Genomic DNA, 12,963 nt, shown 5'->3' on the forward strand with positions numbered 1-12,963 from the left:
TGAACAATAAGCTGAAAACAGATATAGAAGCATCAGTGGTCATCTTTATGTTCCAGTCCTCTTGAAAATATACAATACAATCAAAGGGACTGGAAAAGATCTATGGAGCTGACTGTAGTAAAAGTATATAGCACAGTGATGGCTTGTTTTATTTGCTGCCCCGTCTCAAATCAGACAGTTCTCTGGTATTTCAAGCATATAGTTGATTTCTGTTTTATTTTTTTTAATCAAATCACACTTAATAACATGATAAATATAATTAACATTGCTGTATGTCATGTGACAGCTGTTAAGACAGTGTATCTTAAGAGTTCTCATCACAAGACAATGATTTTTTTCTATTTGTTTAATTTTATATCTATATGAGATGATGAATGTTCAGTAAACTTATTGTCATAATCATTTCATGATTTAAGTCAAATCATTATACCTTAAACTTACGCAGTGCTATATGTCAATTATATCTCAATAAAACTGGAAGAAAAAAAAGTGCATTTAATGTTTGTATCCCTGTCTTCTCCTTAATAGTCCAGATTCTTATATCCAAGAGCATGCTTGATATTTCTATTTTAATTTCAACATTGGTACTTGAAACATGGCATGGACAGAATAGAATTCCTGGCAGCCTGTTTTGGCACACATCTTTCCCCGAAGATATTCTTCACTCCAGTCTTTCCTATTTGAACTGATGACATTGTTATCAATCAATTATCAATAATAATCATATTATCAATCATATGGGGGATCATCAATAATCCCCTATATGTTTGCTGGGCCATGCATAGATAATGGAACACAGAAAGGAATTTGTGTCTGTGTGTATGTGTGCTTTCTAAGGACTTGAAGTCTTTAAAATTTTTTTAATTGGAATATAATTTATTTACAATATTATATAAGTTTCAGGTGTATAGCATAGTGATTCACATAGACCTGTGGGTATGTCATTTAGCATGCTGATGTATTACAATAAGCGTATGCTGAGGCTCAAGGTCTAGTAGAAGTTGACTTGTCCACCATCTTGGACGTAGCTGGTTCTAACCAGCTTATTGTTGTACCCTAGGGCTATATCATTCTTTTAAAGGTTGTGCCCTGCTCTCTTCCTGTCTCATTTTTTACCTCAGGATGAATGCTAGCACCATTTTGAAGCTCCTCATTAATGGACGGGCTCACTACATCAAGGATAGGGTGATGAAAGGCACAGTTCTTTCTTGAGCTCAAGGTCCTAGCAGGTTACTACAGGAACTCACAAACAGGGTTGTTGCTTTGGGTAAAGAAGATTAGTAAAACCTGTACCCCTCCTCTGCTCAAGGACTGTGACTCTATACACTGGTTTTGGAACTTCAACTCTGAACATGAAAAATCACTTAATCATTACTTTTATAGCATTTTCCCTCAGAGATATCTGAATGGAGAACAAAATATAACTGCCAACAAACCTCTATAATCTTTAAACTTTGCATAACTTTTAAGCAAAGTTCATATTTCCCTCTATACTTCAATTCAAAACACAGAAAGAATTAAAAGGATACCTGGTGTTGGGGCCTATGCCTTTTAGTTACTGGCTCAAACGAGGAATTGCCAACAGATAACTTGTTAGATCAAGATGCCCTGCAGCTCAAAGCTATTCAGTTCAGTTCAGTCGCTCAGTCGTGTCCAACTCTTTGCGACCCCATGAATCGCAGCATGCCAGGCCTCCCTGTCCATCACCAACTCCCAGAGTTTACTCAAACTCATGTCCATTGAGTCTTTCACCTTTGGATTCTTTACCACTGAGCCACCTGGGAAGAAGAGGGTTTCCTCTTTTCTTCTATGTTCTTCTGGCTAATATAAGAATTGGCATCAGCACCTTGACAGGAGAAAATCAAATAAAATTTTAATAACATGTACACATGAGAGAGACTCAGGAAAATTGAGTAACTCGCCAAAATGGCTGCAACCCTAAACTTAAGTACCATTTTCAGCTAAACACAATGGAGGATGCTGAAGTAGTGGTTTAGGACTTCAAAGGGGAGGAAGGCAATCACCTTCTAGGTAGAAAAGCATAAGTCCATATCATCAAAGCTATGGTTTTTCCAGTAGTCATGTATGTGAGAGTTGGACCATAATGAAGGCTGAGCACTGAAGAACAGATGCTTTTGAACTGTGGTGGTAGAGAAGACTTTAGAGTTCCGTGAACATCAAGTCAACCCTAAAGGAAATCAACCCTGAATATCATTGGAAGGACTGATGCTGAAGCTGAAGCTCCAATACTTTGGCCACCTGATGCAAAGAGCTGATTCACTGGAAAAGACCCTGATGCTGGGAAATATTGAGGGCAGGAGGAGAAGACAGAGGATGAGATCGCTGGATGGCATCACTGATTCGATGGACATGAGTCTGAACAAAGTCCAGGAGATGGGATCCCAGAACATAGATGCCTTGTGTGGTGTGGTAGTGTGGTTCATGGGGTCACAAAAAGTCAGACAGGACTGAGAGACCAAACAACAGCAACAGCAAAGCAAATGTTTGATATACAAATGTCTGTTGGGCCATGCACAGCATGGGACCCAGAGAAATTTTAACAAACAGACGTTACTGGGATCTGCTCTGTCTACTGCGTCCAGTTTACTCCATAGTTATCTGTCACTAGAAAAGGGCATCTACCACCTCCATTCTTTTAGGCACTTTAGGGGAAGGTCAAAGTTTCTTCCTGAGTCTTTAATCTTTTGGGCCCTGGTGATTTTTTAAAAATTTCTCATTTTGTATTAGGGTTTAGATGGTTAACAATGTTATGGTAGTTTCAGGTGAACAGCGAAGGGACTCAGTCATACACATACATGTATCTGTTCTCCCCCAAATCCCCCTTCCATCCAGACTGGCACCTAACATTGAGTAGAGTTCCACGTGCTTGCTATACAGTAGGCCCCTGTTGGTTATCCATTTTGAATATAGCAACATGTATATGACCTTCCCAAACTCCCTAACTATCCCTTCCCCCTGGCAACCATAAGTTCATTTTCTAAGTCTATGGGTCTCTGTTTTGTAAGTTTGTTTGTATAATTTCTTTTTAGATTCCCCATATAAGGGATGTCATACAATATTTCTCCTTCTTTGTCTGACTTATTTCACTCAGTATGACACTCTCAATATCCATCCATGTTGCTGCAAATGGCATAATTTCATTCTTTTTAATGGCTGAGTAATATTCCATTGTATATATGTATATATTTCCCCCTTTACCCTTCTTGAATTTTTGTGTCTGGGCTAACAATAAAACTGACAAAAGACAGATTAACAGGGAAAAAGAAATCATTTTAATTCATGTGCATAGAGGTCCCATAGAAATGAGATCTGGTAAGTGGCCAACGCAGGTGGTTTTTTATATTTGTTAAATGAAAGAACAATAAATTTGTAAGGAATTCACAGGACAATTCACAGGACAAACCTGAGATCCCACTGAGATCTCAGGTGTCCAGTTAGTGAAAAATTTAAATGGAGTTTCGGCTTGAGGTAGTGAATTAAAGACGCAAGGGTGTTTGTTTATATAGGCTTAGAGGCTGGAATTCACTATTTTTGGCAACAAGGTGTCTTTCTCCCTCCAGATGCAAGGAGTATACCTTTCATCTGAGTGATGGATTTTCTGCTTCCAGGGAGACATGAAGGAGGGTCAGAGTGTCCTCTTGTTGGCTGTTTCTTAAGTATCTTTAATTCTAAACAATACACCATTAAGGCACAATTTGGGCAGTTTTCTCTGCTGCTGCTGCTAAGTCACTTCAGTCATGTTCGACTCTGTGCGACCCCATAGACGGCAGCCCAACAGGCTCTCTGTCCCTGGGATTCTCCAGGCAAGAACTCTGGAGTGGGTTGCCATTTCCTTCTCCAATGCATGACAGTGAAAAGTGAAAGTCAAGTCAGTTTTCTCTGGGCCCCAACAATTCCCTCCTTTGAAACTTGCCTGGAAGTTTCACATACTCAAAGCTGAATTGATGACCATGGAGAGAGAGAGCAGGTTCGCAGAGTCTTCCGTTTCACTGAACCAGTTTCTTAGTTCTGAGAAAAGGACAGATTTTTTTCAATAATTGTATCTCATTTCTGCAGAAGGACATGGAAATCCACTCCAGTGTTCTTGCCTGGAGAATCCCGTGGGCAGAGAAGCCTGGTGGGCTGCTGTCCATGGCGTTGCACAGAGTCGGACATGACTGAAGCAACTTAGCATGTATGCATGCATGTATCTCATTTCAGGAGGCAGTCAGGCAGATGGGCTCCCAACACTAGGTCTATTGTGCAAAGAGTCAGGTATTTAATTAGTGGCATTTCTATGGAAACGAAAAATAAAGGTTAAAAATGGGAGCAGATTATAAACCAGTTTTTGAGCCCAGAGGGCAGTCAGTCAAGAGGACTTCTAGATTATCAATGTCCAAGCATCTTTTGCAGTTTGAAACATCTCTGATGATGTGATTGGGTGTTCCTGTAAGCTTTCTGAGTGACTCATATAGCAACAGGCACAAGGATTATTTAAGCATAAGCTGTTGTGGCAATTTCTCTGAACTTTATGTCAAGTTGTTTAGCTTTGGTTTGCGGAATAGTTTTAGGTTTCAGTGATTTCAAGTCCAAAAGATGGGAGAAAATTGGAAAAGTTAGTTTAGAGAGTTGTAGTCAAATACTAGAGGAAACTCTAAAAACTCAGTCTAGTTTTTAGGTAAATTACAAAACCTCAAGGAAAGTTAACAGCAATAAAATCTGATACCTATATGTATGAATTATTATTGACACACAATTGTCTCTCTAAAATCACCCTAATTTCTACTAAGGTAGCCAAATTAAGACGAATTTGTTTGCAAATTATGTCTAGAATTAATAAACTTGAACTGAGTGTTTATATAAGTCTAGCAAGAATAGTGACTAACCATGTATGATCTTTTAAACCTATTTTGCTTGAACTTTTACAAGGAATTTCCAGATTGAACTTTTAATGCCGTTTGAGGCCAGGAAGCCACACCAAAGATTTGCTTATCAGACTTTCCTGTAATACCTATAGATTTGGGTGACTTCCTCCTTTCTTGAGGTCCCCTCAATATCCTGCATTTCCTGTACCTGCCAGGATGTGACCTTCCTCACTCACCTGGTAAGGCTGTTGGGATAGTTGTAAGCAAGGTATTAATATTAGGCTGTTTTTACAAGCTTTATTGGCTCCATAAAGTCAACCTTAGTTCCTTTAACCTGTCTGGTCATGTCTGAGTCTACAAGGGTCTGTCGCACATATGACTAATCTTGGGAGCTCCCTGGTGGTCCAGTGGTTAGGACTCCAAGCTCTCACTGCCAGGCACTGGGGTTTGATCCCAAGTTGGGGAACTGAGATCCTGCAAGCCTCAAGGTGCAGCCAAAAGAGAAAAGACCATTCTAGTCAAAGCCTTGGTAATGTAATCAATGTTTCCAATTGTGTTCTGTTTTAAGGTGAACAGATTCTTATTGAACTTACATAAATAACTATATTGCCAAAAAATAAGGATACTTCCTGAGAGTTTCTGAATTCTGGAGGGATCAGGTAGAGAGAAAAAGGTAAGTGTTTCAATTCTGCTTACAAAAGTATAATTTACCAAATTTTTATAAAACTTCCTTGTATCTGAAAAACAAAAAGTTTAAAAATTAGTCATATTTTAGACCACCTTGCCAAGCAGCACAGTGGCAAAGTCTCTACCTGCTAATGCAGGAGACACACGAGATGTGGGTTTATTCCCTGGGTGAGGAAGATCCCCTGGGGTAGTAAATGGCAACCCACTCCAGTATTCTTGTCTGAAAAATCCTGTGGACAGAGGAGCCTGGCAGGCTATAGAGTCGTAAATAGTTGGCCATGACTGAACACGAGTATGAATATTTTAGACAAAAAGTCATAAAAACTGTAACCATATTCATTAGTTCATTCAATCCCATATAATTAATTGTTTTCTTCTTTGAGTTCAGTTTTTCCATTAGTTCTGTTGTCCTTGCCTGATAATTGAGAGTGACAGGGACAGTGATAATTCCAAGAAGTTTGCAAGGTTTTTGTTGAGGCTTACATGATTTGCCCAGTGAACTGGGTATCTTGATCACTGGAGATTGCAGAAAACCCCAAGAGGAAAACACATTTTTAAAAACTGTCTCTTTGCCAATATCAGGGCATCAGCCTTGTGGTAAGGGAAGGCCTCAACCTATGGGAAAAACATACATATATTGATAATAAGAAGAACATATTTATAACCCATACTAAGTGGCAGTTGAATGAAGTCCAGTTTTAGGTGTTCCACGGGTCCAGAGAAAGGAGGTCTGAGGTCTCTGGGGCAAGAATAGTTTTTTCCCAGGGTTATGGACCTGACCTGCCAGACATTGCTGATACTGTTTTGCAGTTTTATTCATATTTTTTTAAAAAATGATTTTTGTAAGTTATCACACACTATGTATACAACTTTATCATTATTATTTATTAATTTTTTTGAGGGAGGCCCACTGAACAGCATGCAGGATCTTAGTTCCCCAACCAGAGACTGAGCCTGTGCCCCTTGCAGTGGAGGCGCAGTCTTAACCACCGGACTCCAGGGAAGTCCCTGTTTTTGCAGTTTGATAGATATCTTCCTACCAATGTCTATCTACAATTTGAGTCATATTAAGCAAATTGTGAGTGAGGAATGCAACAAAAAGAAAAATGAGGTTTTCCAGGGAGCTGGGAAAAATTGCTTCTATCACCAGTCAAATCCACAACTGGGTATTGTTTTTGCTTTGGCTCCATCCCTTCATTCTTTCTGGAGTTATTCCTCCACTGATCTCCAGTAGCATATTGGGCACCTACCGACCTGAGGAGTTCCTCTTTCAGTATCCTATCATTTTCATACTGTTCAGGGGGTTCTCAAGGCAAAAATACTGAAGTGGTTTGCCTTCCCTTCTCCAGTGGATCACATTCTGTCAGACCTCTCCACCATGACCCGCCTGTCTTGGGTGGCCCCACAGGGCATGGCTTAGTTTCATTAGTTAGACAAGGCTGTGGTCTGTGTGATTGGCAGAAAGTGAGAGGAACTAAAAAGCCTCTTGATGAAAGTGAAATAGGAGGGTGAAAAAGTTGGCTTAAAGCTCAACATTCAGAAAATTAAGATCATGGCATCTGGTCCCATCACTTCATGGGAAATAGATGGGGAAACAGTGGAAACAGTGTCAGACTTTATTTTTGGGGGCTCCAAAATCACTGCAGATGGTGATTACAGCCATGAAATTAAGACGCTTACTCCTTGGAAGGAAACTTATGACCAACCTAGACAGCATATTAAAAAGCAGAGACATTACTTTGCTAACAAAGGTCCGTCTAGTCAAGGCTATGGTTTTTCCAGTAGTCATGTATGGATGCGAGAGTTGCACTGTGAAGAAAGCTGAGTGCCGAAGAATTAATGCCGTTGAACCATGAGCCAAAATACCCAGGAGGCCCCCTTGGACCTTCTGTAATCATTTGCTATCAATGAAACGCCATAGTCCCTGGTTCTTGGTCACATGTAACTTGGTGGCAGCAGCAGAATCTTCACAAGGCTGGGAAATTTGGAATCTAGGGTTCATCTCCTCTAGGCATCAGGAAGTCATCCCCTCATTCCTCCCCTCTGGGTGTGGTATCATTACCTGGGAGCACTGGGGGTTAGGAATGGGATTTTGGTAACCCTTTGTCCCCTTCTCAGGGAAATCTTCCCTCTAAAAGTCTAACAATCTTTGCTTTTAACCCAAGGACACATCCATTTCATTCCTCGCACACATGTGCACACACATCAGGCCTGATATTGAGGTTGTCTCTAATTTGTTTTAACCTCTCAGACTCCCTTGAAACAAAAAGCATAATGATCTGGTTACTAGGAGTTGAGAGATAAATAAAATATAAATTAACATCTTAAGATTAGTTTGTTAATACTGATGAACTGTTAAGTTGGTTTTCTCCCTTAAAGGAGCTTTTGCGTACCTTCCTAGTGCCTTGGTATTTCTCAGAGGTTTGGTGACTGATGGTTTTTATTATGGTATTGAAGTCTGTCTCAGGCTGGTAAACTCACATAAAATAGCAGCTGGCTGGGTGTGTGATACATTTTTTTCAGGCTTCTTAAGGTCAGGGTTCATAAACTGGACGTTGGGCGAATTTCTTGCTTTTCAGAGGGGAAAAGTGACTGTCTTTTCACCCAGCTCTGGCTCTATCCCACCTGCATGGGAGTTTTCTTTGATTCTGGTCAACCTCTAGGAGAATGAACTGTAGAGAAGCAAGGATGAAGCAGGGGCCCACTTAAATGTGTTTATGGTAATATTCTAGGCAAGAGATGACACGGCCTTGAATCAGGGCAGAGGTAGTAGAAATACATGGTTGGATTTTGAATTCTTTGATGGGTACAACCAACGATCTCATGTTGGGTGCTAAAAGAGAAAACCAAATATAAACAGGCTTGTTAGAACTTAACTTCCTTCACATAATTCATAGTTGGGAGTCTGGAGGGACCTTAAATGCCTTGCCGGAACATTTCACATCTTGAGACTGGAGATCAGACTTTAAGGGTTGTCACAGGAGACTTTGAGTAGTTAAAGAGTTGGTTCTCCAACCTAGATTGCATCCTTATTCCTTTGTTTTCTGATTCACCTCCTTTTGTACAGTCTCTAGGATTTCATTATCTCCCAACTACAACTGACATTAAGTTCCAGTTTTTTCTCTCATCCCACATTCATCACCAGGCAGGTTTTGCAGCTTTTTTCTATTCTCCCTTCGAGTACCCCAAAATAAATGACAGGTACCCTTTACAGGGGAAAAGAATGCAGGAAAGTTGAAAACAATAGCCTTGTATTCTATATACAAGCTTGATTTTAAGATGACTAAAAATGTCATAGTGAGATCAACATTTTAAGAAATACAGTACTGTTCTATTACTATCAGTGATAAATCTACTTTATTTTATATTTACTCTTTCGTAGCTCAAGAATCAAGATAATTGTCATTGCGAAACAATTCATATGTCTGGTGAAAACTTTTTTGTTTAAAACGTTGAATGCTGGAAGAAGTAACAAAGTATTAATAAGTGAGAAGAATCAGCACCCATATAAGGCAAGTAGTCTCTTTTCTAAAGTGAAGTTAGTTTTTAAAAAACTGCGGGCTACATTGCTGTTTTTCAGAGCTGTAAAACCTTAGGCAAAGCAGTTATCTTTCTGTGGCTTTTCTTTCCTCTCCATGAAAGCTCAGCTCTCTTATTGCCTCCTGAGCTTAGAGTCCTCGGATAATGAAACAAAACAAAAAAACCTCATTTAAAGAAATATTTAGTGTCTAGCGTAAAATGCATGTTTGCTATTGGAAATACCAAGTACAAGTCACAGGGCACAGGTTCCCGACCTTTGAGAGTAGGAAATCCTCTGAAGTAGACCAGCAGTGAATCCTATTTACAGTCGGTGCATACTTTTCCATGCTGGCCTGAAACTATTAAGTACATCAGCGGCTGCGACTGTGTGCACTCACGCAGCTACTAATAATTATTAAACTGCCATCCTGAGGCGGAATATGCAGAATTCCACTTTACTTTCACTTTTGAAGGGGTTAAAAATAAGGAAAGTACAACTTTGCCACCTGAGATGTTTTCAGAAAAGTTTTTTTTACTTGTCCCAGAGACACTACCCTAACCTCAGTAGCTTCCCAGGACAAACCACACTTTCCTTCCGGGTTCTAGCTGAGCTGTTTTACTGGGCACAAACCAATGGGCTCATTCCTTCTCCGCGGCGGGCGGGGGGTCTTCCGCCTGGGCTTCGGAGACCCGCCCTCCGTACGTGGCGTGCGTGCGTAGCGCCGTGCGACGCGGGCCGGTTTCTTCAGCTTGTGGCGCCCCCCGGCGGTAGCAGTGAAGCGATGTGAGGGCCGGCCCTGAGCGCCTGCCATGGAGCAGCACCAAGAGGCGCGAACACTCGGGGACCCCGTCGCGTGGCCGCCTGGGACCTTGAGGTCTCAGACGCCCGAGGAGGAGGAGCCGCGGGTGGGCGGGTCAGCGCCAGCGGCGTCTGTTTTGGACGCGGAGGCGTATGCGGCCAGTGCGGACGGGCTGTGGGAACTGCCAGTGGAGCCGGCGGAGCGGAGGCCCGAGTGCAGCCACTGCAGGTGACCGCCGGGCCGGGGGCGAGGGCGGGGACTGAAGGCCCGCGGCGGACTTGGGGGGCGGGGTGGGGGAGGGAAGGGGCGCGCTACAGCGCCCCCTGCCGGGGAGGCGGCTGCTGCGACTCGGACCACGGGAGCGTTGTCTGCGCTTTGAAGCAGCAGGGTCCACTGGTTGACGTTGAAATCACTGTGAAATAGCCACCACGCTTTCAGTAAGAAGCCTTTTCTCCAGGTTCAGGATTACTTACCCTTAATTCATGCAAGACACTAGCGGGTCATGGGATGAGCGGACAGAAGCTCCGCTGTCAAGAAACAAGTGTCTGATGGAGGAAGTAAGGCGTAATAACAGTAATAACACTTTAATGTTTATGTGACACAGCCATCTCACGGTCAAAACAAAACAAAAGCATAAAACAGGTTAGAGGCGAGAGACAATCAAGGTGGCTATTACAGTAGTTGAGATTGGATTCCGAATTCTGAATTCACTTAGAAATATATAGTGAGCACCTACTGTGAGCCAGGCACTATGCTAGGTTTCTGGTAACCTAGGCATGGATTGCGGAGAAGGCAATGGCAACCCACTCCACAATTCTTGCCTGGAAAATCCCATGGACGGAGGAGCCTGGTAGGCTGCAGTCCATGGGGTCGCTAAGAGTCGGACACGACTGAGCGACTTCACTTTCGTGCATTGGACAAGGAAATGGCAACCCACTCCAGTGTTCTTGCCTGGAGAATCCCAGGCACGGCGGAGACCGATGGGCTGCCGTCTATGGGGTCGCACAGAGTCGGACATGACTGAAGCGACTTAGTAGCAGCAGGAATGGATAGAACATGTCTCTGAGCTCACTGGGCCTCTTCTGGTCTAATGAGGAGACTGTTTATTAAACTGAGTGAATGTGAGTGAAGTCGCTCAGTCGTGTCGGACGCTTTGCGACCCCGTGGACTGTAGCCTACCAGGCTTTTCCGTCCACGGGCTTCTCCAGGCAAGAATACTGGAGTGGGTTACCATTTCCTTCTCCAGGGGATCTTCCCGACCCAGGGATCGAACCCGAGTCTCCCGCATTGGAGTCAGACGCTTTGACCTCTGAGCCACCAGGGAAGTAGCAATTAGCATTGTCTGCTCGATTTAGTTATGGCAGAAAGTGAAGAGGAACTAAAAAGCGTCTTGATGAAAGTAAAAGAGGAGAGTGAAAAAGTTGGCTTAAAGCTCAACATTCAGAAAACTAAGATCATGGCATCTGGTTCCATCACTTCATGGGAAATAGGCGGGCAAACAGTGGAAACAGTGGCTGACTTTATTTTGGGGGGGGGGGGGGCTCCAAAATCACTGCAGATGGAGATTGCAGCCGTGAAATTAAAGGACGCTTACTCCTTGGAAGGAAAGTTATGACCAACCTGCTGCTGCTAAGTCGTTTCAGTCATGTCCGACTCTGTGCGACCCCATAGACGGCAGCCCACCCGGCTCCCCCGTCCCTGGGGTTCTCCAGGCAAGAACCAACCTAGATAGCCTATTAAAAAGCAGAGATATTACTTTGCCAACAAAGGTCCATCTAGTCAAGGCTATGGTTTTTCCAGGGGTCATGTATGGATATGAGAGTTGGACTGTGAAGAAAGCTGAGCGCCGAAGAATTGATGGTTTTGAACTGTGGTGTTGGAGAAGACTCTTGAGAGTCCCTTGGACTGCAAGGAGATCAGTCCTGGGTGTTCATTGGAAGGACTGATGCTAAAGCTGAAACTCCAATACTTTGGCCACCTCATGCGAAGAGTTGACTCACTGGAAAAGACTCTGATGCTGGGAGGGATTGGGGGCAGGAGGAGAAGGGGACGACAGAGGATGAGATGGCTGGATGGCATCACCAACTCGATGGACATAAGTTTGAGTAAACTCCCGGAATTGGTGATTGACAGTGAGGCCTGGCTTGCTGTGATTCATGGGGTCACAAAGAGTGGGACACGACTGAGTGACTGAACTGAACTGAATGTACTTTCACGATTGTAAGGACTGTTTTCCCTGCTTGTTTGAGTCTCATACAGATGTACAATTTTTAAAAATAACTTTCTTTTCTGTTGTAACATTAACATAGGCTGTAAGAAATGTGTATTTATTTTTATTATATTTGGCTGTTTGGGGTCTTAGTTGCAGCACAAGGAATCTTTGATCTTTGTTGTGGCATGTGTGATCTTTAGTTGTGACATGCAAACTCTTAGTTGTGACATGTGGAATCTAGTTCCCTGACCAGGGATCGAATCTGGGCTCCCTGCATTGTGAGTGTGTAATCTTAGCCACTGGACCACCAGGGAAGTCCCACCATTAACCTTAATGGAATGAAAGCTAATGGAGCCTTTCAATTTTTACTGGACCTCTTGGGAGAATTCTGCCATTGAAATATTCCTTGAAACATTCTTTCTTTGGTTTCTGTGTGATTTATCTGACTTTTCTATCCTAGTCTTCTTTGCCTGTTCTATTCAAACTGTCAATGTTGGGCCACCTCAAGGTCTTTTTTGTATATTCTCTTGTTCTAATTCCATACACTTCCCACAGATGATCTTACCAGTTTTCACGGTTAAGTTGTCACCTCTACATTGGTCTACATCAGACTCTTCTCTGGAGTAAGAGGTGAATGTCTTCATATAATCATTGTGTATGGAGTACTTTGCTAATTACTGTTAATACGGTTGGAGGCTTTATCCATATAGACTGTTTAGTTTGTTGTTGGGTACAGATGATAAACCAGTAAAAAAACAACCAAATAGTAATTACAGATTTTAAAAAAAACACACAAAAGAACAGCAATGAAGGAGAGAAGTGGGATGTTGTAATAGAAAATAGCAGGATGATGTCAGGAAAGATTTCTGAAAAGATAGCA

The 12,963-nt window shown here is 42.4% G+C and overlaps 1 protein-coding gene across 1 annotated transcript in view; it reads left to right on the forward strand.

Annotated features, from left to right (window-relative positions):
* Nucleotides 1-9,861: 9,861 nt before the first annotated feature.
* DTWD2 (DTW domain containing 2) overlaps nucleotides 9,862-12,963 on the forward strand; it is a 73,128-nt gene continuing 70,026 nt past the window's right edge. Inside the window, exon 1 of the mRNA XM_052644154.1 lies at nucleotides 9,862-10,099. Coding sequence (XP_052500114.1) covers nucleotides 9,882-10,099 — 218 coding nt within the window. The 5' untranslated portion in view covers nucleotides 9,862-9,881. The remainder of the gene's footprint in view (nucleotides 10,100-12,963) is intronic.

The sequence above is a fragment of the Budorcas taxicolor genome, chromosome 7, assembly GCF_023091745.1.
Source record: "Budorcas taxicolor isolate Tak-1 chromosome 7, Takin1.1, whole genome shotgun sequence".
Taxonomy (NCBI): Eukaryota; Metazoa; Chordata; class Mammalia; order Artiodactyla; family Bovidae; genus Budorcas; species Budorcas taxicolor.